General features: G+C 44.2%; 1 protein-coding gene across 1 annotated transcript; it reads left to right on the top strand.

Moving 5' to 3' along the window:
- The first annotated feature begins 8,627 nt into the window (after window positions 1-8,627).
- On the top strand, window positions 8,628-16,962 carry B9D1 (B9 domain containing 1). Its single transcript, XM_039493392.1, has 7 exons — window positions 8,628-8,767; window positions 9,136-9,204; window positions 10,513-10,624; window positions 11,314-11,410; window positions 12,039-12,101; window positions 16,483-16,550; window positions 16,744-16,962. Exons 1-7 carry the CDS (start codon window positions 8,699-8,701, stop codon window positions 16,887-16,889), a joined length of 624 nt encoding a protein of 207 aa, XP_039349326.1. The 5' UTR covers window positions 8,628-8,698; the 3' UTR covers window positions 16,890-16,962.
- Window positions 16,963-19,253: the final 2,291 nt, after the last annotated feature.

Genomic DNA, 19,253 nt, shown 5'->3' with positions numbered 1-19,253 from the left:
AATTGCTCGCTGAGACCGGGAGGGGACGGAAGCCGTACATGAAGCATTTACAAATGACTCCACTTCAGAACTGATCGCACCCCCTAGCAAGTGACTAACCCTGACACCACATGTCGCTGCTATGGGGCAGATATCACAGTGCTGGTTTTAACGCTTCCCGTGGCCTGCTGATTTGAACAGTATCTTGACAAGGGCGAGGCTGTTGGTGTGCTGAGGTCACTGTCTGTCATGCTGATTGCTATTGTCTCCTCATACTCCTTCACCTGTCTGTACCCATCTGCTGATTCTTGGCTTGTACTTAGATTGGAAGCTCTTTGGGGAAGTGCTTGGCACAGTGGGGTCCTGGCTCGTGACTGGGGCTCTGAGGTACTATGACAACACAAATAATCAATACCAATAATTTGCTGGATCTCCGAGCTTGCTCTCAGCTAGCTCTGCTGTAGCTGGTGGACAAAACAGCCAGTTCTAATGAAAGGCCATCGCTTACGGCGACACCGCTATAGCTGTTTAGGAAATCTTTTCTTTTTCCCTGGGAAAAAAGTGGATTGAAAATGGAATTTCATTTTCTTTGACCTTTTTTGGGATTTTTGTTGGGGAAAAAAATGTTTTGGCTTCGGCAGCTGAAGATTGAGAAGAGGTTTCCAAACCTGGAAAATGTAGTTGAAAATTGATATTTCCTGTGGAAATGCCCATTTGGACACACCTGCTAGTTTCCACCAAAAAAACCACCCTTTTTCAATGGGAAATTCTCAACCAGGTCTAAGCACAACCCTCACAGCACATCTGCTCCCTCGCACAGCTGTAGCTGGATGTGCAAATGAGACCCATCCTGCCAAGTACTGGCAGCCGTTGGCTTCTAGTGAAGTGCTCAGCAACCCTGGATCAGACCCACATTGGGAAAAGGAGGCCCAGGTCCTTCAAGGGAGTTAGGTACTCGCTTGGAGGATTAGGGCCTAGGTGACTAACTCCTATTTGCACACCTGGTGCTTGGTTTCTCTCCATGCCATTGGGGGTATCTGCACATCCACATGGAAGGTTCACAATCTTTGCAGCACCTGTTATTACCACATGAAGCCTTCTGGAGTGGCAATCTCCTAAACGGGCAATAGAGAAGCACCAGCTGGGTCCCTCTGCTGCATAAAGAGCAACTCATGCCACAATTGGGCTGTGGAAGGAGTGATCCTAGCGTGCTGCCCGTCTTTCTCCAAACACTGCAGGTAAAGGAGGAGGCCAGCTGTGCCACCTGTCGAGACCATACGGGGGAGCCAGCAAGCCACTCTCCACCAAAACTCAACTCTCCCACCTTCACCTCCAGACAGAAGATGTTGGTTCAATCCCACAGAGGAGAGAGAACCAGGTAACTAATAGGTAATAATTGGAGATATATATCTCTAGAAAGGAAGGGGAAGAAGATCAAGATCATCTAGTCCCCCCCCACACTTCACTAGCAATTTTTTTTTTTGCCCAGATAAGTGGCCTCCTCAAGGATTGAACTCATAACCCTGGGTTTAGCAGGCTAATGCTCAAACCACTGAGCTATCCCTCCCCCTCAGGAGCCTCAGAACTGAGGCTCCTGAGGCCTGTGGGGAGGGCAGATCCAGGTGAGTGTCACTAATATGGGCCAATTACCAGGCCTTTGAGCCTCCAAAAGATTTTTTAAAAACTAACGGATACAACAGCCTACCCAAAATGCCATGTTTCTGAGCCTCCCATAGTCCAGAAACTGTTGCCTACACATGATCATTGCGGTAGGAGGGGAAAGGGAATCACAGCACACGCTTGCTTATATGGGCCTAACCCAAGCCCCCAGGCCTGATCACCCTGAAAGCAGGGAAAGTTTGGATCCAGATCAGAACTGCTGGGAATTAGGCACGAACCCAGCCCACATGCAAAGGATTCAACTGCTCAGAAAAGGCCAAGCACCTCTGAAGAGGAAAGTCACTAGAAATAAACTGCTGAACGATTTAGAGTGAAGCCAGCAACCTCTTCATTCAGGATCAATCTGACCCCATACAAGACAATGTAAAGTGCAAATCCCCACCAGACAGAGTAGAGGAGTGGTCTCCTGCAATGATAGGTAGCATATCATCTGGCAGCACAGGTGAAATGTACCCAACTGCCTTTAATTACAGCAGGTAAGAGCTGAGCAAATGTCCAGTTCCCTGAGAGCCAGCAGCCCTTCCAGAGAGAGTTTGGGGTCAAGACTCCATTCTGATTCCTCAATATTGCTTGCAACTACAGGCTGCTCTCTGGAGCTGTGGGGGCGGCTAGAGAGGTGAGACTCAGCAAGGGACTTGCTAGATCTTATTGGATTTCGACCGCAGTCGAAATTGCTAAGCCTCCCATTGTGTTCTGTGACATTTACACAGATACGAGCGTGGGAGTGAGGGATTCCCGTGGCTAAAGGCTGCATATGCATATTGCTGCTGGCATCACCAGTGCACAGAGCACTTGCCCATCCGAGCCCAGAGGCTGTGTTCAATTTTGTATGGCTATAGAGAAATGGTAAAAGCACAGCCGTGGTGCATAGATTTCAATAGGATTCATTCTTTAAAAGATTGCTTTACCTAAGAAATTAAAGCACACAGAATATCCATCAGAACGTCTCTTGGGGTTTATCTATATATTAAAGTTGTATGTCTTTAATTATCCTGCTATAATTAAAGTGGTACAATCCCCCCTAATATGGATGCAGGTATACCAGAATAAAACTGCTCATGCAGGTATTGCTTATTTCCTTATAGGAAGGGGCATAAGCTATACTGGTATAAGGCACCATTATACTGGTATAACTGCGCACACACTAGAGATTGTACCAGGATAACAATACAAATAAAAAGCAACAAAGAGTCCTGTGGCACAGATTCAGACTAACACGATACAATACAAATAAAACCCACACTCCTAACCAAAAGAGTTATACCAGTACAAAATTGCATGTGGATCAAACCTTAGACAGCCATAGGGGAGTCAATGCAGTGAGATCACCATGCACTAATACATTCCCACATGACATTTGCATAAGTACACTAGCAAAATGTGGTCCAGATGAAATCACAAAAAGGTGGGTGCAAAACTGGTTGAAAGAGTGTACTCAGAGTAGTTGTCAGTGGTTCACCGTCAAACTGGGAGGATGTATCTAGTGGGATCATTTCTGGTTCTGGTACTATTCAATATTTTCACTGACTTGGATAGTGGAAAGGAGGGTATGCTTATAAAATTTGCAGACGACGCCAATGTGGGAGGGGTTGAAAGTACTTTGGAGGTCAGAATTAGAATTCAAAACAACCTTGATAAATTAGAGAACTGGTCTGAAATTAACAAGATGAAATTCAGTAAAGAAAAGTGCAAATAGCTTCACTTAGGAAGGAAAAATCACATGCACAGTTACAAAATGGAGAATAACTGGCTAGGTGGTCGTACTGCTGAAAAGGATCCGGGGATTATAGTGGATCACAAATTGAATATGAGTCAGCCATGTGATGCAGGCGCAAAAAAGGCTAATGTCATTCCGGGGTGTATTAACAAGAGTATTTTATTTAAGAGCGGGAGGTAAATGTCCACTTGGCGCTGGTGAGGCCTCAGCTGGAGTATTTTGTCCATTCTGGGCCTCACACTTCAGGGGAGTTGTGGGCAAAGAGTCCAGAGGAAAGCAATAAAAATGCTGCAAGCTTTAGAAACTCTGACATGTGAGGAAAGGTTAAAAAACCCTTGTCATGTTTAGTCTTGAAAAAAGGAGGGGGGGGAGCAACACCTGATAAGAAACTTCAAATATGGTAAGGGCTGAGGTAAAGAGGATGGGGATCAGTTGTTCTGCATATCCAGTGAAGGTAGGACACAAAATAATGGGCTTAATCTGCAGCAAGGGAGGTTTAGGTTAAAACGTTCTAACTGTAAGGGTGGTTAAGCTCTGGACCAGGCTTCCATGGGAGGATGGGGAATTCCTGTCCCTGGAGGTTTTCAGGAACAGGTTGGACGTGCACTGATCTAGGTTTACTTGGTCCTGCCTAGTGCAGGGCGCTGAACTTGATAACATTCCTGCCTGACATTTCTATGATTCTGTGACTCCCACGATGAACCGATGCTCAAAGGCTTTTAAGCTCCTAACTCCCATTCAGAATGAGTTGCTGAGGCTCAAGTATAGATCTCGGTATTTATAGGTGCTCATCACCACTGATACCAATGAGAGGGCAGAGCAAAGGGTATTTGCACTGCACCGATTTGGGCCCCTGAGAAGCACTGCTTTAGGGATGGATAACGGCTCAGCCATGACAGGCTGTCCCATGCCCTGTCTGTGCAAGGCCCTATGTTAGGAGATCTTGGGTGAGACCTCAAAGCTAGTCTGCGCTCTATGGACATTAACAATCAGAGCAGTAGTTTTCCCTGGGGTGCTGCTGAAAGCCACTGATCAGGGTGTGTTGTATGTCCCCAGTCCACAGAAGATGTGGAGATGTTCCAACTCCCCTACAGCACATGGCTCTATAGCTCAGACTGTAAAGACTCAGGCTTTGTCTACATTAGAAAGGGTTTTCTGGTATAGTTATACCCATAACACTACAGCAGCAAACCCTCCTAGTGGAGACGCAGTTTATGCCGGCCAAAGAGTGCTTCTGCAAGCAGCTTATCCCAGGTCCCCAAATGAAATAAGCAATACCAGCAAAAGGACTTTTTTGCTGGGGTAACTGTCTATGCTCAGGTTTTTCTGGCAGAGCTGTTTTATGCCAGCAAAACTCTGACATATAGACCAGGCTTTTAGCACTGGATAATCCCAAATTCAGTCCCTGCTGTATCAGCCAAGCGGGCATGCCTCACCCTTAGGCAAAATTTCCCTCCTCCCCACAGTTCCAGGCTAGCTGGATACCCCACTACACCCCTAAGGTGGCTGTGTTGCAGTGGGATTGTAGGCAGAGCAATTGTGAAGCCATTTTAGCTTCTTTAGATGATAGGCCGTACATTAAATACTATCATTATGTTAATTTTATTATGCAGTAAAATGCACTGTAAACCCTTTCTTTATAATACTATGCACCTCGTCGTAATTCCCATTTTATAACACAACCTGCAAGAATGATCCTGTAATGACAGAGCTCCTTAGATATCATGAGCTTATGGGTTTAACAATTACTGTGCAGAAACTATATGGTTATTTTTGCCATGTAAAATATTGTGCTGCCTTTAAACTTTATTTCAACATTAGTGTTTAACATATTTCCTTTTAATGGGTCTGGCTGTTTGAATCTCACTTCTGTACTGCAACTGGTACAGCATTGGTGATATCTAGTGGCCATTAGCAGCGCTACATGTTTATAGAGTCATATAGTTTGATTTAAGTGCTGGAGGACCAACAGAGACAATTGTAGACTTTGATCATTTATATTTAATGTAAAAAGGAAGCAGAAGAATCTTTAGTTTGGAATAAAGCAAACTTTGAGGCTGTCTTTACAATTTTTTGTGTACAGTTTTTTTCATTTGCAATTCATCTGTACAATGACTGCTAGAATCTGCACCGTATATGTAAGATGATGTGAATAGTTCACTGTTTCGTGGATCTGGTTGTAGTGATTATTTGGATATTCAAGAATAAAATGGAATTTGCTTGGACTGGTTTTTGTACTGGGAATATACTCTATGGGTAATAAATATTTATGGTAAGCTTGGAATCTTGTCTTTCGCCAACAGAAGTCAGTCCAGTAAAAGATATGACCTTACCCACTTTGTCTCTCTAATATCCTGGGACCAACATGGCTCCAACAACACTGCAAATAATAAATAGAAGTCAGGCCCTGTCCCGCTTCTATTAAAGTCAATGGGAAAACTTCCATGCAAGTTGGGTTGGACCTGTGATACCTAAATGCGACTGTGATTCTACATACTGGGTAGGGTGACTAGCTGTCCTTTATTTTAAGGGACATCCTTTGACCATTTTAAACATTAAATTGAAGCTTGTGATAATTGCATAGTATACATGGGGGCAGAGGAAACGTACACTTGAGAGAAAATTCATGATATGCTAAGGGAAGTAGTATTTATCTAAAATGTCCCCTAAAATAAAATGTTGTCCCTTATTTTTCATGTGGTTTTCCCTTATTTCCATCCAAAAAGGTGGTCACCCTACTACAGGATAAATTAAATAAACTAAAATCAGAGCTGATTGGCACGTTCACATAGCTACATCGTTGGTCTAAGCACTCAGTGTAAGGGGTGAGGTCAATTTATTAAATGATCAGATTTCTACACATCAAATCCAGGCTGTCAAGCAGGAATCCTGGTGTACCAGGCTGTCAGTGGTTAATAGCAGGATGGATTTTGGGGGCCTGGTAAGATAAGGGTCACCTCACTTTCAAGCATGCCACATTTCCGATACCTGGGCCCCAACCTGCAAACTTTCTCTTTCTCCTCCTCCCCCAGTCGACATCCTCCCTCCCATGACACCCACTTTGGTCCGTCCCATGTGGTGCACCAGCTTGTTCGGGCTGGGGAAGATCTATTACCGCAGCATGGGGATGACCCCCAAACCTTCTTTTCTGACTAGCTTATGGATGGGACTAGACTGGCTGTACATGGAGAGGAGGAGACAATCCAACAACTACTGTGCTGATTCAACTTCTCCACTGGCCACCATGCAGCTCAAGAAGTGGGAAACCATTGCAGAGAACTGGTTTGGTTTACAGAACTAGAGAAAACACTTTTTTAAAAGTTCTGACCAAAAGGCTAAGACAGATCCCAGAAACCAAGAGATTCCCAGTTTTCTGGGGTCTCTAGAACAGCTCCTCAGTGCTTACCATGTATAAAATCACTCCATGAGCTTTGTAAATATTTTATATAGGGCTGAATATTTCTAAATGTCACAGGGTCTTTCCTGAAATGTTCAGCTGCAGAAAGTTTTGTTCAGATGAAGAATTAAGCCTCTTCCCTACCTCAGCTGTGATTTTTTTGGAGAAGAGGGAAGGCCAGGAACATCATAACTGCTATGCAGGATCAGATCCATACCCCACCTAACCCAGTATCCTGTCTCTGACAGTGCACCAGTACTAAATACTTCGCAACAATGTGTAAGAAACCCTGCAATGGATGATTATGGAATAAATCTCTTCCTAGCCCCTGACAGTGGCTGACTAATGCGTGGTTGGAATTTGCCCACACGTTGGCGTAAGGCAGTTTATGAGGTATAAAAAACAAAGTGCAGGTCAGTGATTTTAAAATCAGGTCATGCCCCTGATATCCTGAGGTTTGCATTTCAAACTTGTGTGGGGTAACCGTGACATCTAGTGGCCTCCAGGGCTCATCACACATGGGTGTCCCCGTGGCTCTGCTAGTCACCTGAGTGGAGCCAGGGTCCCAAGCAGGCTTGGTCAGCCCATGCTGCCTGGACTTCACTGCTATTGTTATTCAAGATAGCGAGAGATCAAAGCTAGTGCTGGTACGTCTACATAGGTTGCAGTCACACCTCTGACTGCGGCATACATATACTCTAACTCACTGTTGTGGAAATCGCTTGGCGGGAAGGTACCCTGTTGAATGAAATTTTCCTGGACAGAGAAGCACTGAACCCAGAGTCAGAAGTAAGAGAATGACAGGGACTCCGAGGTCCATGGAACACAAGGCCCTGGCTATGTTAGAGTAATTGGCACTAGCATAGTGAGGTGTATGGATACTGGTGCAAAATCTCCTGATGCAGATGTACCACACCCTTGTAAATGGGGTTGGAAGGATCAGATTTTTATCGGTAAAGGTCAGTACACATCAGTTTTACCAAACACACACAAACAAACCCATGAAAAATATTTCCATCGATAACAATCAAAATTTACACATAGGTAAAGTAAGAAAAACGCTGCTTGAGAATTTATCAGAGTTTGAGTTAAGAATATTTATATGTTGTATATTCTGACACGCAACGTTGACAATTTGCGGTTTTAACGGCTATAAAGCTTTAACCTTTTCAATCTCAGCATCTACCTCATTAAATAATTACTCTCTGTCCCCCCGATAATTTCCTGCAACTGTGAACATTTAAATAGATAAAAATAAACGCTTAAACCCCATAATTTTGTGCAACCATGAAAATTGAAATTGTTTAAAAATAGAAGAAAATGCTTAAAAAGAAACATCAATCTTATGAACCAAACAAAAAAAAATTCTGCCAAGTCAGCCTGTAGAGTAGGGGGTTGCACTGGGGTCCTTTTGGTGCGTTTGCAGCGGCGCTGTCACCGTGTGGGTCCCAGGATGTTAGACACAGTGGGTAAGATAATATCTTTTATTGGACTGACTTCTGCTAGTGAAACAGACACGCTTAAGCTGAGCTTGCCCTTGTGGGTGACAGCCAGGGGGGTGCATCAGTGCAGATTGCCCTGCTGTAGCCAGGGCCCCAGCCTGGCACCACCTTCCCCCCTGCACACACACACCCCCCCCTTCTGTTTGGGGTGAGGGACTGGGGGGGCCCTCTCCTTGTAGGGGTAGCACCCCTGTTCTCCTGGGGAGGGAACCCTCCCTTTGGGGAGTTATTGAGGTGGGGGATGGGAGACCCCCTTCCCCTTTCTGGAGAGGCAGGGTTCTACCCCTGGAGCCCCCCGCCCCCTTCGCGCTGCGCTCCGTGGCAGGAAGTTTGTCCCGGCCGCCCTGCCGTCCGCCGGGCCGGTATCCAAGGCGGGCCGGGAGAGCGGCCCCTAGCAACGGGCCGGGATCGGCCCCCGGCGCCATGGCAGCCGCCGCCGCAGCCCCCACCGTCTTCCTGCTCATGGTGAACGGGCAGATCGAAAGCGCCCAGGTAAGCGGGGGCCGGCCGGGCCCTCGGGGTCTCTGAGGCCCTTTCCCCCGGGCTAGGCTCAGCGCGCGTCGTGGCTCGGCCCCGCCCCGCTTCTCGCCCAGGGGCCACGGTGAGGGGCGCGCTGGAGAGGCCTCGAACCGGGGTCTCCGGGGGCCTTCTGGGGCATCCCCTCTCCCGGTGCCATTGCCCGGCGGCCGCCTCCCCTGGCTCTGCTCCGTGCCAGGGCGGGCCCGTGGCGAGTCCCCAGCACAGCGGCTCAGCAGGCTGCCAGAGCTGGGGCATTAGCCTCCCAGCCGGCCCGGGGTAGAGGGCAGCAGAAGGATGGGGCTCCCCCAGGCCAGTGACCCGCTCGTCCCTTTCTTCTCCAGTTCCCAGCGTTTGACGAGCTCTACTGCAAGTACTGCTTCGTCTACGGCCACGACTGGGCCCCCACCACGGTAAGTGCCCCTCTGGCGCCCGCTGCCTCTGCCCGTGGCTGGGCCTTGCCCCCTCCACCTCTCATGGAGCCGTGGCCCCAAATCCCGTACAACGCGGCTGCGTTGAGTTCAGTGGGTTAGGCTGGTGGGTGTTGGAAATGTAACCCCCCCTGGAGGCAGGGACTCTGTTCTGTGTTCTGTGTACAGCACCTAGCACAATGGGGTCTTGGTCCATGACTGGGGCTCCTAGCTGCCACACTAATACGAATAATGAAAATAACTCAGGAAATACACACAATAGGATTTGGGGGGAGAGGTGTCTTTCCCTTTATTGTCTTGGAAAGGTGGAGTGGTCTAGTGCAGGGGTTCTCAAACTCATTCTTTCTGAGACCCCCCAACATGTTATAAAAACTCCACGGCCCAGTTGTGCCTCAACTACTTTTTTTCTACATATAACAACCAGAGCCGGCATTAGGGGGTAGCAAGCAAGGCTGTTGCCCAGGGCCCCACAACACAGGGGGCCTCACAAAGCTAAGTTGCTCAGGCTTCAATTTCAGCCCCAGGTGGCAGGGTTCAGGGCCTTGGGCTTCAGCCCCACATGGCAGGGCTTTGGCTTTCTGATCTGGGCCCCAGCGAGTTTAACACTGGGCCAGCTTGGTGGACCCCTGAAACCTGTTCGCAGCCCTTTAGAACCACTGATCTAGTGAACTGAGCACAGCCCTGGGAATATATCCTAAACTCTAATACCATCTCTGCCACTCAATTTTGAGCAAGTCACTTCACTTTTCTGTATTTTATTATTCCCTCGTTTAGAAAATGAGATGAATTATTCCTTCCCCACTTCACAGGGGAAGTGCAGAGATCTATTAATGTTGGTACAGTGCTTTGAAAAACTAGAATGCTGTGTATGTGCTGTGTGTTGTTGGTTTAGTTATACTTATCCTCTGTTTTGTGGTTTACATAGTCAAAACACTTCTTTTAGTTATTATGAATGCAGTCAATGCTCTTCATAAATGTTGATAAGATTAGCTGCTTGCAAATTAGTAGGAATAAGGGTCAGATTTTAAATGGGTTTAATTTTGCATCAATTTGTTTGCCCAACCCTGCATTTTCACATGCAAAATAGTGTATGTACAAATTGAAGGTAAGGAGCTTTGGTTATTAAAAACGTAAGCTCTTTGGGGCAGGGACTGGAACTTGGCCCTGGTGGTCTGTCTGTAAACAGGCAAAGAAGTTTTATATTCGCTAATAGCATATGCACTTTCCACTCTGTAATGTGAGTAAATAGCAGCAGCTTGTATTTGTACAATATGTAAGCTCTTGTTTTAGGGTTTGGAAGAGGGAATATCTCAGATCACCTCTAAAAACAGAGATGCACAGCAAGCCCTTGTGTGGAATTTTCCAATTGACATCACCTTTAAAAGTACCAACCCCTCTGGCTGTAAGTAAACCACAGAGATGTATGGCTGAATACAGGTATTTGGTACATGAAGATTGTAGTTCTGGAATGGTAGGCTGAGAGTCCTTTGCATCTTCATAGCATATGCTGGTATGACCTTCTGGATAAGGGAGACTATGCCCAGCAATTGTTGGAGAGTCACAAATATGCATGGTTCTGCGTGTCACCTTTTGCCTTGTGAATGAAGGGAAGCCCAACATTACAGATTAATTTTTGACTTTTGTTCTGTTGAGTCCAGTTTATGTTTTCTCTTGATGGTACTTTTAGGCAATTCATTTTTTGAAGTTTCCCAAGATGAAATTACTGTGGGCTCCCCCTTCATCATTTCTGGCAATTAAACTTGCTTGGAATAGATTCGGTGCACTCTGAGGGGTACCGTATTTCTTTTAATCTTTTTAAATTACCTTTCCGGAATGAGATTATTTCTTAGAAACCAGAAAGCTTTACATTAATTCAATAATACAGATAGCACTGTTTGCTTTCTTATACCCACTGGCTTTTAGTTTCCTAATACAGGTAAATAAATACATTTTTGGACCTGCAGTTCTTGACACTTGCTTTCAGGTAATGTTAAATAACAGTAAATTAGCAATGAGCTTAAGAAATTATAGGGCCATATCCATCCCCTTCCTTGTCCTTGCCCTTATATTAACTCCTATTTTCTTTTTAAGGGCCACAAATAGTGGTAAGTGTCTATGGACCTGATCTTTTTGGAAATGATGTCGTCCGAGGTTATGGAGCTGTTCATGTTCCGTTCACACCTGGAAGGTGGGTTAATGATGGTTATTGTTTTGGTTTCAAATGTTCCTCCCAAATACAATTTGATCTCAGCTCCCGCTTTTCTAAAGTAAAATAATCAGAGCGAAAATAAGTGCCCCCCAAGTGTCTCTCTAACTTGCTTACACCACAGGTATGGAATCTATTGTCTGACACAAACCTTGGTCATTGGACCTGAGCCTTGTTGCTTTTTATTCAGTGCAGGTTTAGTTTTAATTTGTGGATGGGGGAGGGCAGTTGAACAAACTGGCCCAGATCCTCAAAGCAAGTGAGGCACCAAACCCGTATTGCTTTCAGTGGGAGCTAGGCACCTAAATGCCTTGGAGGATCTGGGCCTGCAAGTCTTCACTTCAGCACTGTCATGTCTGTCGGGGGGACTGCACCACTTCAGGTTTGAAGGTGCTCCCCTAGCTGGCCTCTCTTGTGCCTTTTGCAAGTTCCCCATGCAAGCTGCACATAGGAAAGTTTGAGTTCATTACTTACAAGTTACGTGTGAATGTCTCACATTTTTTAAATCTGTATTTGGACTTTCATTATCATAATAAATACAGGAGTATTGGAAATTGGCATTGGGTTTATTTCATCAATAAGTTCTCTCTCTGTATCAATTCTATTTCAGTCATAGAAGAACCATTCCTATGTTTGTTCCAGAATCCACGTCTAAGCTGCAAAAAATTACGAGGTAATAATCCAAAGGTGTTATTAGTAACATGGGAAAGGACATTTTTGTTTTAATTGATGGTGTCTCTGACTACTCAGTATGTGCACGCACTTGTGAGTTTTTGTAAAGTTAAAGACAGTCCTATGAGTTTCATGGACAATGTGGCTTTATCCATCAAAGCCTTACTCTAAAATTTAACATTAGCAATCTGCTTGGAGTAATGCTCTGTAACTTCATCCTTTTTGTTATCCATGGATTTGAAAGTGTGAATTTGAAAAGCACTTGCTGTATTGCTGCCAAGATAGAGCTATGTCTTTTTGAAAAGTAGCCACCAAATGATAGCAAAGGCAAACAACCACACATTCCCTTCTATTCGCTGAAGCTTCCAAAAGAAAAAACATTGACACTGATGAAATTGTGCGAGTAAGAGTTCAAAGCAAACTGGCTTCCTATGTAGAATTGAAGTAAACACATTCATTTCTTTCTAGAATAGATTTCACTAGTATTACACTTATTTTTCTTCATGTAATTCAGCAACATCTGCTGCAGGAATTACTCCATAATGAAAACAGTCATTATGAGGATGCAGAATGTTAAATACAGCATAATATGTTTTAAAAATATAATTGGACTGTTCCACAAGGGACATTTTTACATTCTAAGAATGAGGGTCTGAATTTATTGGTTGTAATCAGTTCTTTTTCTTGAACAGTAACTGCCTCTTTTACCTCTATACATGAATTTTTATTGTTTTTCTCCCTAATTTTTTTCCCTCCATCCTGTCATAAAATCTCAGTATTTAAGAACCAGAACTGATGGAGACCTTGGTCTTCACAGGAAATGCTTGTAGAAAATAGGACATCCCATATCCAACTGCAGTGGGCGCATGGTTAAGGAGTTAGTCCTGAAACCCATTGGGATGTCTTTGCGCACATCTGAGTCCTGTCCAAGTAGCTCTGGTTTAGGGAGCAGCGTGCCCTAGTGGGTAGAGCACTGGACTGGGACTCAGGAACCTGGGTTCTATTCCTGACTTGGTCACTGGAGTGCTGGGTGACCTTGGGCATAGGCACTGACTCCGTGGGTGCTGCGGGGCTGGAGCACCCACGGGGAAAAATTAGCAGGTGCTCCGCACCCACTGGCAGCCAACCTCCCCCAGCACCCACCTCCTCCTCGCCTCCTCTTCCCCTGAGTGCGCCGCGTCCCTGCTCCTCCCCCTCCCAGCACTTCCCTCCCACCACCTAACAGCTGTTTGGCAGCTCTTAGGGCTCTCCGGGGGCGGGAGGGGGGAGAGAGAAGTGGAGACGTGGCACGCTCAGGTGAGGAGGTGGTAAAGAGGTGGGGACTTGGGGGAAGGGGGTGGAATTGGGGCGAGGGTGGGGCAGGGGCGGGGGGAGTCGAGCACCCACAGGGCAGACGGGAAGTTGGCACCTATGACCTTGGGCAAGTCATTTCACCTCTGTGTCTCAATTTCCCCATCTGTAAAATTGGGGTAATGATGCTTATCTCCTTTGTAAAACACTTTTGAGATCTACTCATGACAAGTGGTGATAAAATTATGATGATGCAAACTAGGAATTATTATTTAATTGAAGGGGACCTGGGCATTGAAATCCATTAGGCAGCTATGGAAATCAGCCTTCATGTGTAAAGAACGGGTTGAATTTTAAAAAAACTCGTGAGTTACTTGGAAGTACAAGTCTCATTGACAGTCACTTACGTGCTTTTGAAAATTCCATGCAATGGCAATAATTTGCCCCATTTTACAGTTGTGGAAATCTAAGACACGGGGACTACAAGACTTGTCCTTCATCATGCAGCAAATTAGTGTCAAGACTGTCATTCGAATCCAAATTTTCTCTCTCCCAATGGGGGCTGCGAGAAGGGCGGGCCGAGGGATATGCTGGCCGCCTTTTCTGCAGCCCCCGTTGGCCTGGGACGGTGAACCGCGGCCAGTGGGAGCTGCGATCGGCTGAACCTGCGGATGCTGCAGGTAAACAAACCGGCCCGGCCTGCCAGTGGCTTTCCCTGGTGGGCCACATGCCAAAGGTTGCCAATCCCATGCTGTAACAATCTACAATATGCTTGGCTACTGTGCACCTTGTCCACTTAAAAATCTAATCTGTTTTAGTAACTATATTACATTTTGTGCAATAAAATCAGAAGGCAACATGCATTCAATCAGTAGCCATTAATCCTTGTGCTGCAGATGGCTCTTTTATTGGTTTTTAGTAAATTGTCAGGTGACATCCTGATAATGATGCATTGATTGCTGGAAAAACTCGTATTCACTCTCACTCCAACTGGTTAATTCTGAATTTGTGCTACTGACCAGCTGTGGTGGGTGGAAATTACACATTGAAACAAGCTGTAGATGGTTAGTACGTTGACAGAATTCGGCTTCTTGAAACTAGTGATGAAGTGGGATTGGTAGAGGTTTCTTGAGCCCCAATACTACTGCTCCTGTTATAAACTTTATCTGTTCTGATTAACGTATATTAACTATTGCATGATACATGCAATTTGGTATGGCTTTTTGCAACTCTCTAAAGGAATGGCTCCTTGAGGTTATGTATAGCTGATCTAGACACTGCATTGTAGAGTGAATCCAGATTTGGTCTGCCTGTTCTTCAGAATTGTTCTAAACTGAATTGTCCACTAGTCCCTTTCTCCTTGTGCGGGAAAGGGACACGCATATTGGTGGAATACCCTCTAGTCTTTCTTAGTGAAGATTCCATCATTCATGCTCCAGAAGTAACTGTTTTCTCTGAGCTAATTGAACATTTCAGACAGATCTGTCCATCTGTATTAAAAGCAGTGGTCCAGAGGGGAAACATTTTATAGAGTCCCAGAGTTTGTTTGTGAAATATCACAGGGTCCTGAGTTAAATTCAGCTGTTTTAATGTCTCTGACAATAGAGATTGAAATATACCAGCCATGCAGGATAGAAGCACCTTGTGGAATGATTTGGGCTATTTGTTGAATAGGTTAAGCAGTTTAGTAGTGCATAACGTGGAGTTGAGACGTAAAGTAGCAGGAATATAGCTGAGTTTAAAGAGAGAGAGTTGTAATCAGGTAAGGCAGGTTAGTCTCTGTATGTTTTAATAAACACATTGATGTAGTATAATCATGACAGCACTGCAACTACTTCTCTTTTTGCAGATAAAAACTTCTGGCACCAGAGAACAAACCGTACTGCTTCAGATATGTATATTAAAGAAAGAAAAACAGGAATTTTTCCCAAAGTCTGGGCAGCTTTTTAACCTTCTATTGGCCTATTATGGCACACTCAGTATATTGTGTTAGAAATTGCATTATGGTAGAGTAGCGTAGAAATGCGATAGATAATAGGGATTTTAAAATATGAGTGAAAGGATCGGGAGGGGAGGCAGGAAAGCGTTTCATAATATTTCAATGACTGTTTCCTTTATGGGGCAGCTAAAACAGAACCAGTGGTGTGAGGACTTATTTTAATTTGTGATCTGTGGGCAAATTTAAACCCTGGTTTACTGTGGTTATTCAAAGAACTTCCACTGAGAGTAAACACTTCCTAGTTTTAGCATGCTAATCTTTAATGATCAGATTGTGATAGAATCATAGACTCCTCAACGTTAGTGGTACCGTACTCCACATATAAGTAGTCCCATTCAATTCAATGAGACTTCTTGCAGCATAAGAGATTACTCAATGTATCTGATCCAATGCTCAGTGAAGCCAACAGAAGGACTTGCATTGCATTCAGTGTACAGTGTGAGCAGGTGTATCGCAATCTGTCCTTAAATTAGTCTTAAAATACTGCTGTAAATAAGTTAGCCAAAGGCTTTTATTTTCTGTAGGCCACCCACCCAAAGGACGATCTATAAAGGAATGGTGCAGCATATACTTGCACAAATTTCCTCCTGAATGAGGACTCATGGACATAACTTTTTCCCTGTCCAACGTGTATTTGTTATAGCTGTTAGGTCTCTTCCCCCTCCACCCCCCAGATCCTTAAAATTAGGTGTTATTAAAATATCTTTGACATAAACTGACCCTCCCTCACTCAGAAATAACTAAAACTTAACATCTGACAAAGTGGGTATTCGCCCACGAAAGCTCATGCTCCAATACGTCTGTTAGTCTATAAGGTGCCACAGGACTCTGTCGCTTTTTAAATTTAATAGAATGTAGGTGAAATTAGGAAAAAAGGAAAACTGGTCAATAATCCAGAGGTGACATTTATCGTTGATCAAAGTAGATAAGTAGCAAGGAAAAAAAATGTATCAAGCTTTAAAAATTCCTACTATGAACAGGGGGAAACATATTTATTTTATTTCTGTGCATACGATGAACCTTCCTTATAACAATTCTAAATGCTACCAAGTATGACACACCACTGAGTTGTTTTCTTTTCTCCTTCTCCAAGTTGGCTTATGGGAAGACATCCAGAGTTCACTGACCCCAAAGTGGTAGCGCAGGGAGAAGGCCGAGAAGGTAAATGATCAGGAATTACTGTCTCTAACTCCTCTATGACTATGGACCAGATCTTGGCCAGTCCGTTTCTTTGTTAATGCTTTAGGAGATTAATTGAGCATATTGAGAACAACCACGTCCTGGTATTCTGTGGGACATCTAATGACTGTTCAACCAGCTTTACTGGCTAATGGTGTTGTCCTCCTATTTCTAGTGATCACGGTGCGATCCCAAGGCTTTGTGACCATTTCCTTCAATGTGGTGACTAAAGACATGAAGAAACTGGGCTATGACGTAAGCCCGTCAGACATGCAGAACCCTTCAGTAGTGTCTCTTACAGATGGGATTCATAACCATTAAATGATTGCGGGGGAGGAATTTTCAAAGGCACACATGGGAGGCAAACACCATACTTGTACTGATTTTCTATTTTAATATGAAAGCTCAAGCCATAAGGTATGTTGCAAAATACCTTTCTATCATAACCTTTTGTACAATTTTTAGTTAACGAATAGCCAGTTTACATTTGTTTTTAAAAAATGGTTTCATATATTCCAAACATCAATGCAGGCCTAAAATTGTTTACTAATGATTTTGAAGTGGTAGTGGGAAATTCAAATTGCAATACCTTCCAAAAGGAAGGGAATCTGAGAATATTTCAGTGGTACATTCATGCGCGTTCTTCTGCAAAAGCAACCAAAAAATGTTTTTTTTTGGGGGGGGGGCGGGGGAAATTCACTGAGAGTTAGGTGTTTAATATCCCCTTGCTTCATGCATTTACCTCTCATTGGCACCATTGAGATTTAAGTGCAGCTATTGAGGGAGAAATAGATCTCGGTGTGAGGATCTGGAAAAGAGCACCCAGCCTGAGTAAACAGGACGTGCACTCAGCCATAAGCAATGGGGAATCCTCTGGCCCACCCTGTTACAGATCCCCTCTGCTGTAAGGAATTGCCAGGAGTAGCAGTCAGGGCCACCTCTTCCTGGTTATGCAACTTCCTGGAATTTGTGCATTTTCTTTGTTATTGCTGAAGGTACTTCTCCCCTGGTCCTCTTAGCCCAGCTCTTTCCTTTGCTTGATTCCACAGTAAGCTAAGTAATAACTCTGTGATGATGGCAATGAAATGAGTGTGCTCTCACAAATCCAGCATTCTAATGGCAGTCCAGGATAGGCTGTGAGGCAGGTAATTGTTTATATGGGTCCTATACCATGGCTTTCAGTAACCAACAAACACAGTAAGGAAAATAACGTGCTGAATTTCAAGTTTGATTTATGAAGGTTTTCCTCACTGTTTGGATAACCTTAGAAATTGTCATAATGTTGTTTCTTGTTACAGTACATGGCAACAGCTCCAAAGCTAACAGACTCTTCTCAGCGGGCTGCAGTTTGAGGGTACGAAGAAAGGCCTTCATTCCAAGGCTACGTCTACACTGCAGTAAAAGAGCAGTGGGCAAGGCCGCAGCTGGCCTAGGTCAGCTGACTTGTGCTGCGGGACTATACGATTGCTGCGTAGATGTTTGGGCTCGGGCTGGAGTCCTGGTTCTGAGACCCTGCAAGGGGGGTGGGTCTCAGAGCCCAGGTGCTGGACTGAGCTCAAACATCTACGCTGCCAATGTTAGCCCTGCAGCCCAAGCCTGAATCAGTCGACCCGGCCGCTGAGACTCAGTGCTGCGGGTTTTTTACTGCAGTGTAGACAAACCCTGAATGTCCTCCCTTCCCTGACCTGTCACGTGACTCTCGGCTAAGCTGATATTAGAGCTCTGCATTTGGGTTGAATAAACCCAAATAGCTCAATATTTATATTTTTTGTCTTTTGTGGGCTTTTTTTTCCTTAAGGGAACCATTTATTAGTCCAAAGTAACCCAAGCTCTAGTCTTCTTATGATCTTTCCACCATCCGTTGTGTCCAAACTACAGAACTTAAATCCATAGCGAGACGTGATTATTTAGTCAATTTGAGAGACTATATTTGGGTACGTGGTTTGCACATTTTGACTTCAAGTACCATGAGAAGACCAGACTTAATATTATTTCACCCTATTTATAAGTCACTGAGCTATTAAAAATCCTTTGGAAAAACAAGCACAAAGAAAAACAAATTTTGAACCACTGCACATCCATAGTAATAACGCATGCTATTTAGAGTACTAGCATTCCTTATGCACGTAAAGCTGTACACTATGAACACTGCGTTTTGTAAATATAAATGATGAAGATCTTGTAAAGCACCTTGGAATTTTGCTCTGTTCCTTAATCATTTTGTACTTTCATAAATGATTTTACAAATGTGTGGTGTACAAATTATTTTTCATACATTAGCTCTTGTTCTCTATCTTCGTTGTGCTTTTTGAATTATAACACTAACACCCATTATAATGAACTGTTCTACAACAAAGCCATAACTGAGCTCAAATTAATCAGACTATTTTTCCTGTTTATTGGCTGCTGTAGGAGAAAGAGAGATTGTTGGGTTTTTTTTAAATACCTAGTCGGTTACAATGGTGAGGGTAGCCATATAAGTACCTTGATAGACCAGATTTGAAACGTTTGAAAAGCAGAGATAAATAATGTAGCACAAGTAAAATATAATACACCGGAGATTTTTACTAACTTGAGATGATTTAACATCCCTGTCCAATCAGAGCAAAACTGCATGATGATTCCATGCATGGTACCCTATTAAACTGAGGAAAAAGTCCAAACTTCACTCCCCCAGTGATACAA

This window comes from Mauremys reevesii, linkage group 10, assembly GCF_016161935.1.
Source record: "Mauremys reevesii isolate NIE-2019 linkage group 10, ASM1616193v1, whole genome shotgun sequence".
Lineage (NCBI taxonomy): Eukaryota > Metazoa > Chordata > Testudines > Geoemydidae > Mauremys > Mauremys reevesii.
This window is presented reverse-complemented; position numbering and strand designations above follow the sequence as displayed.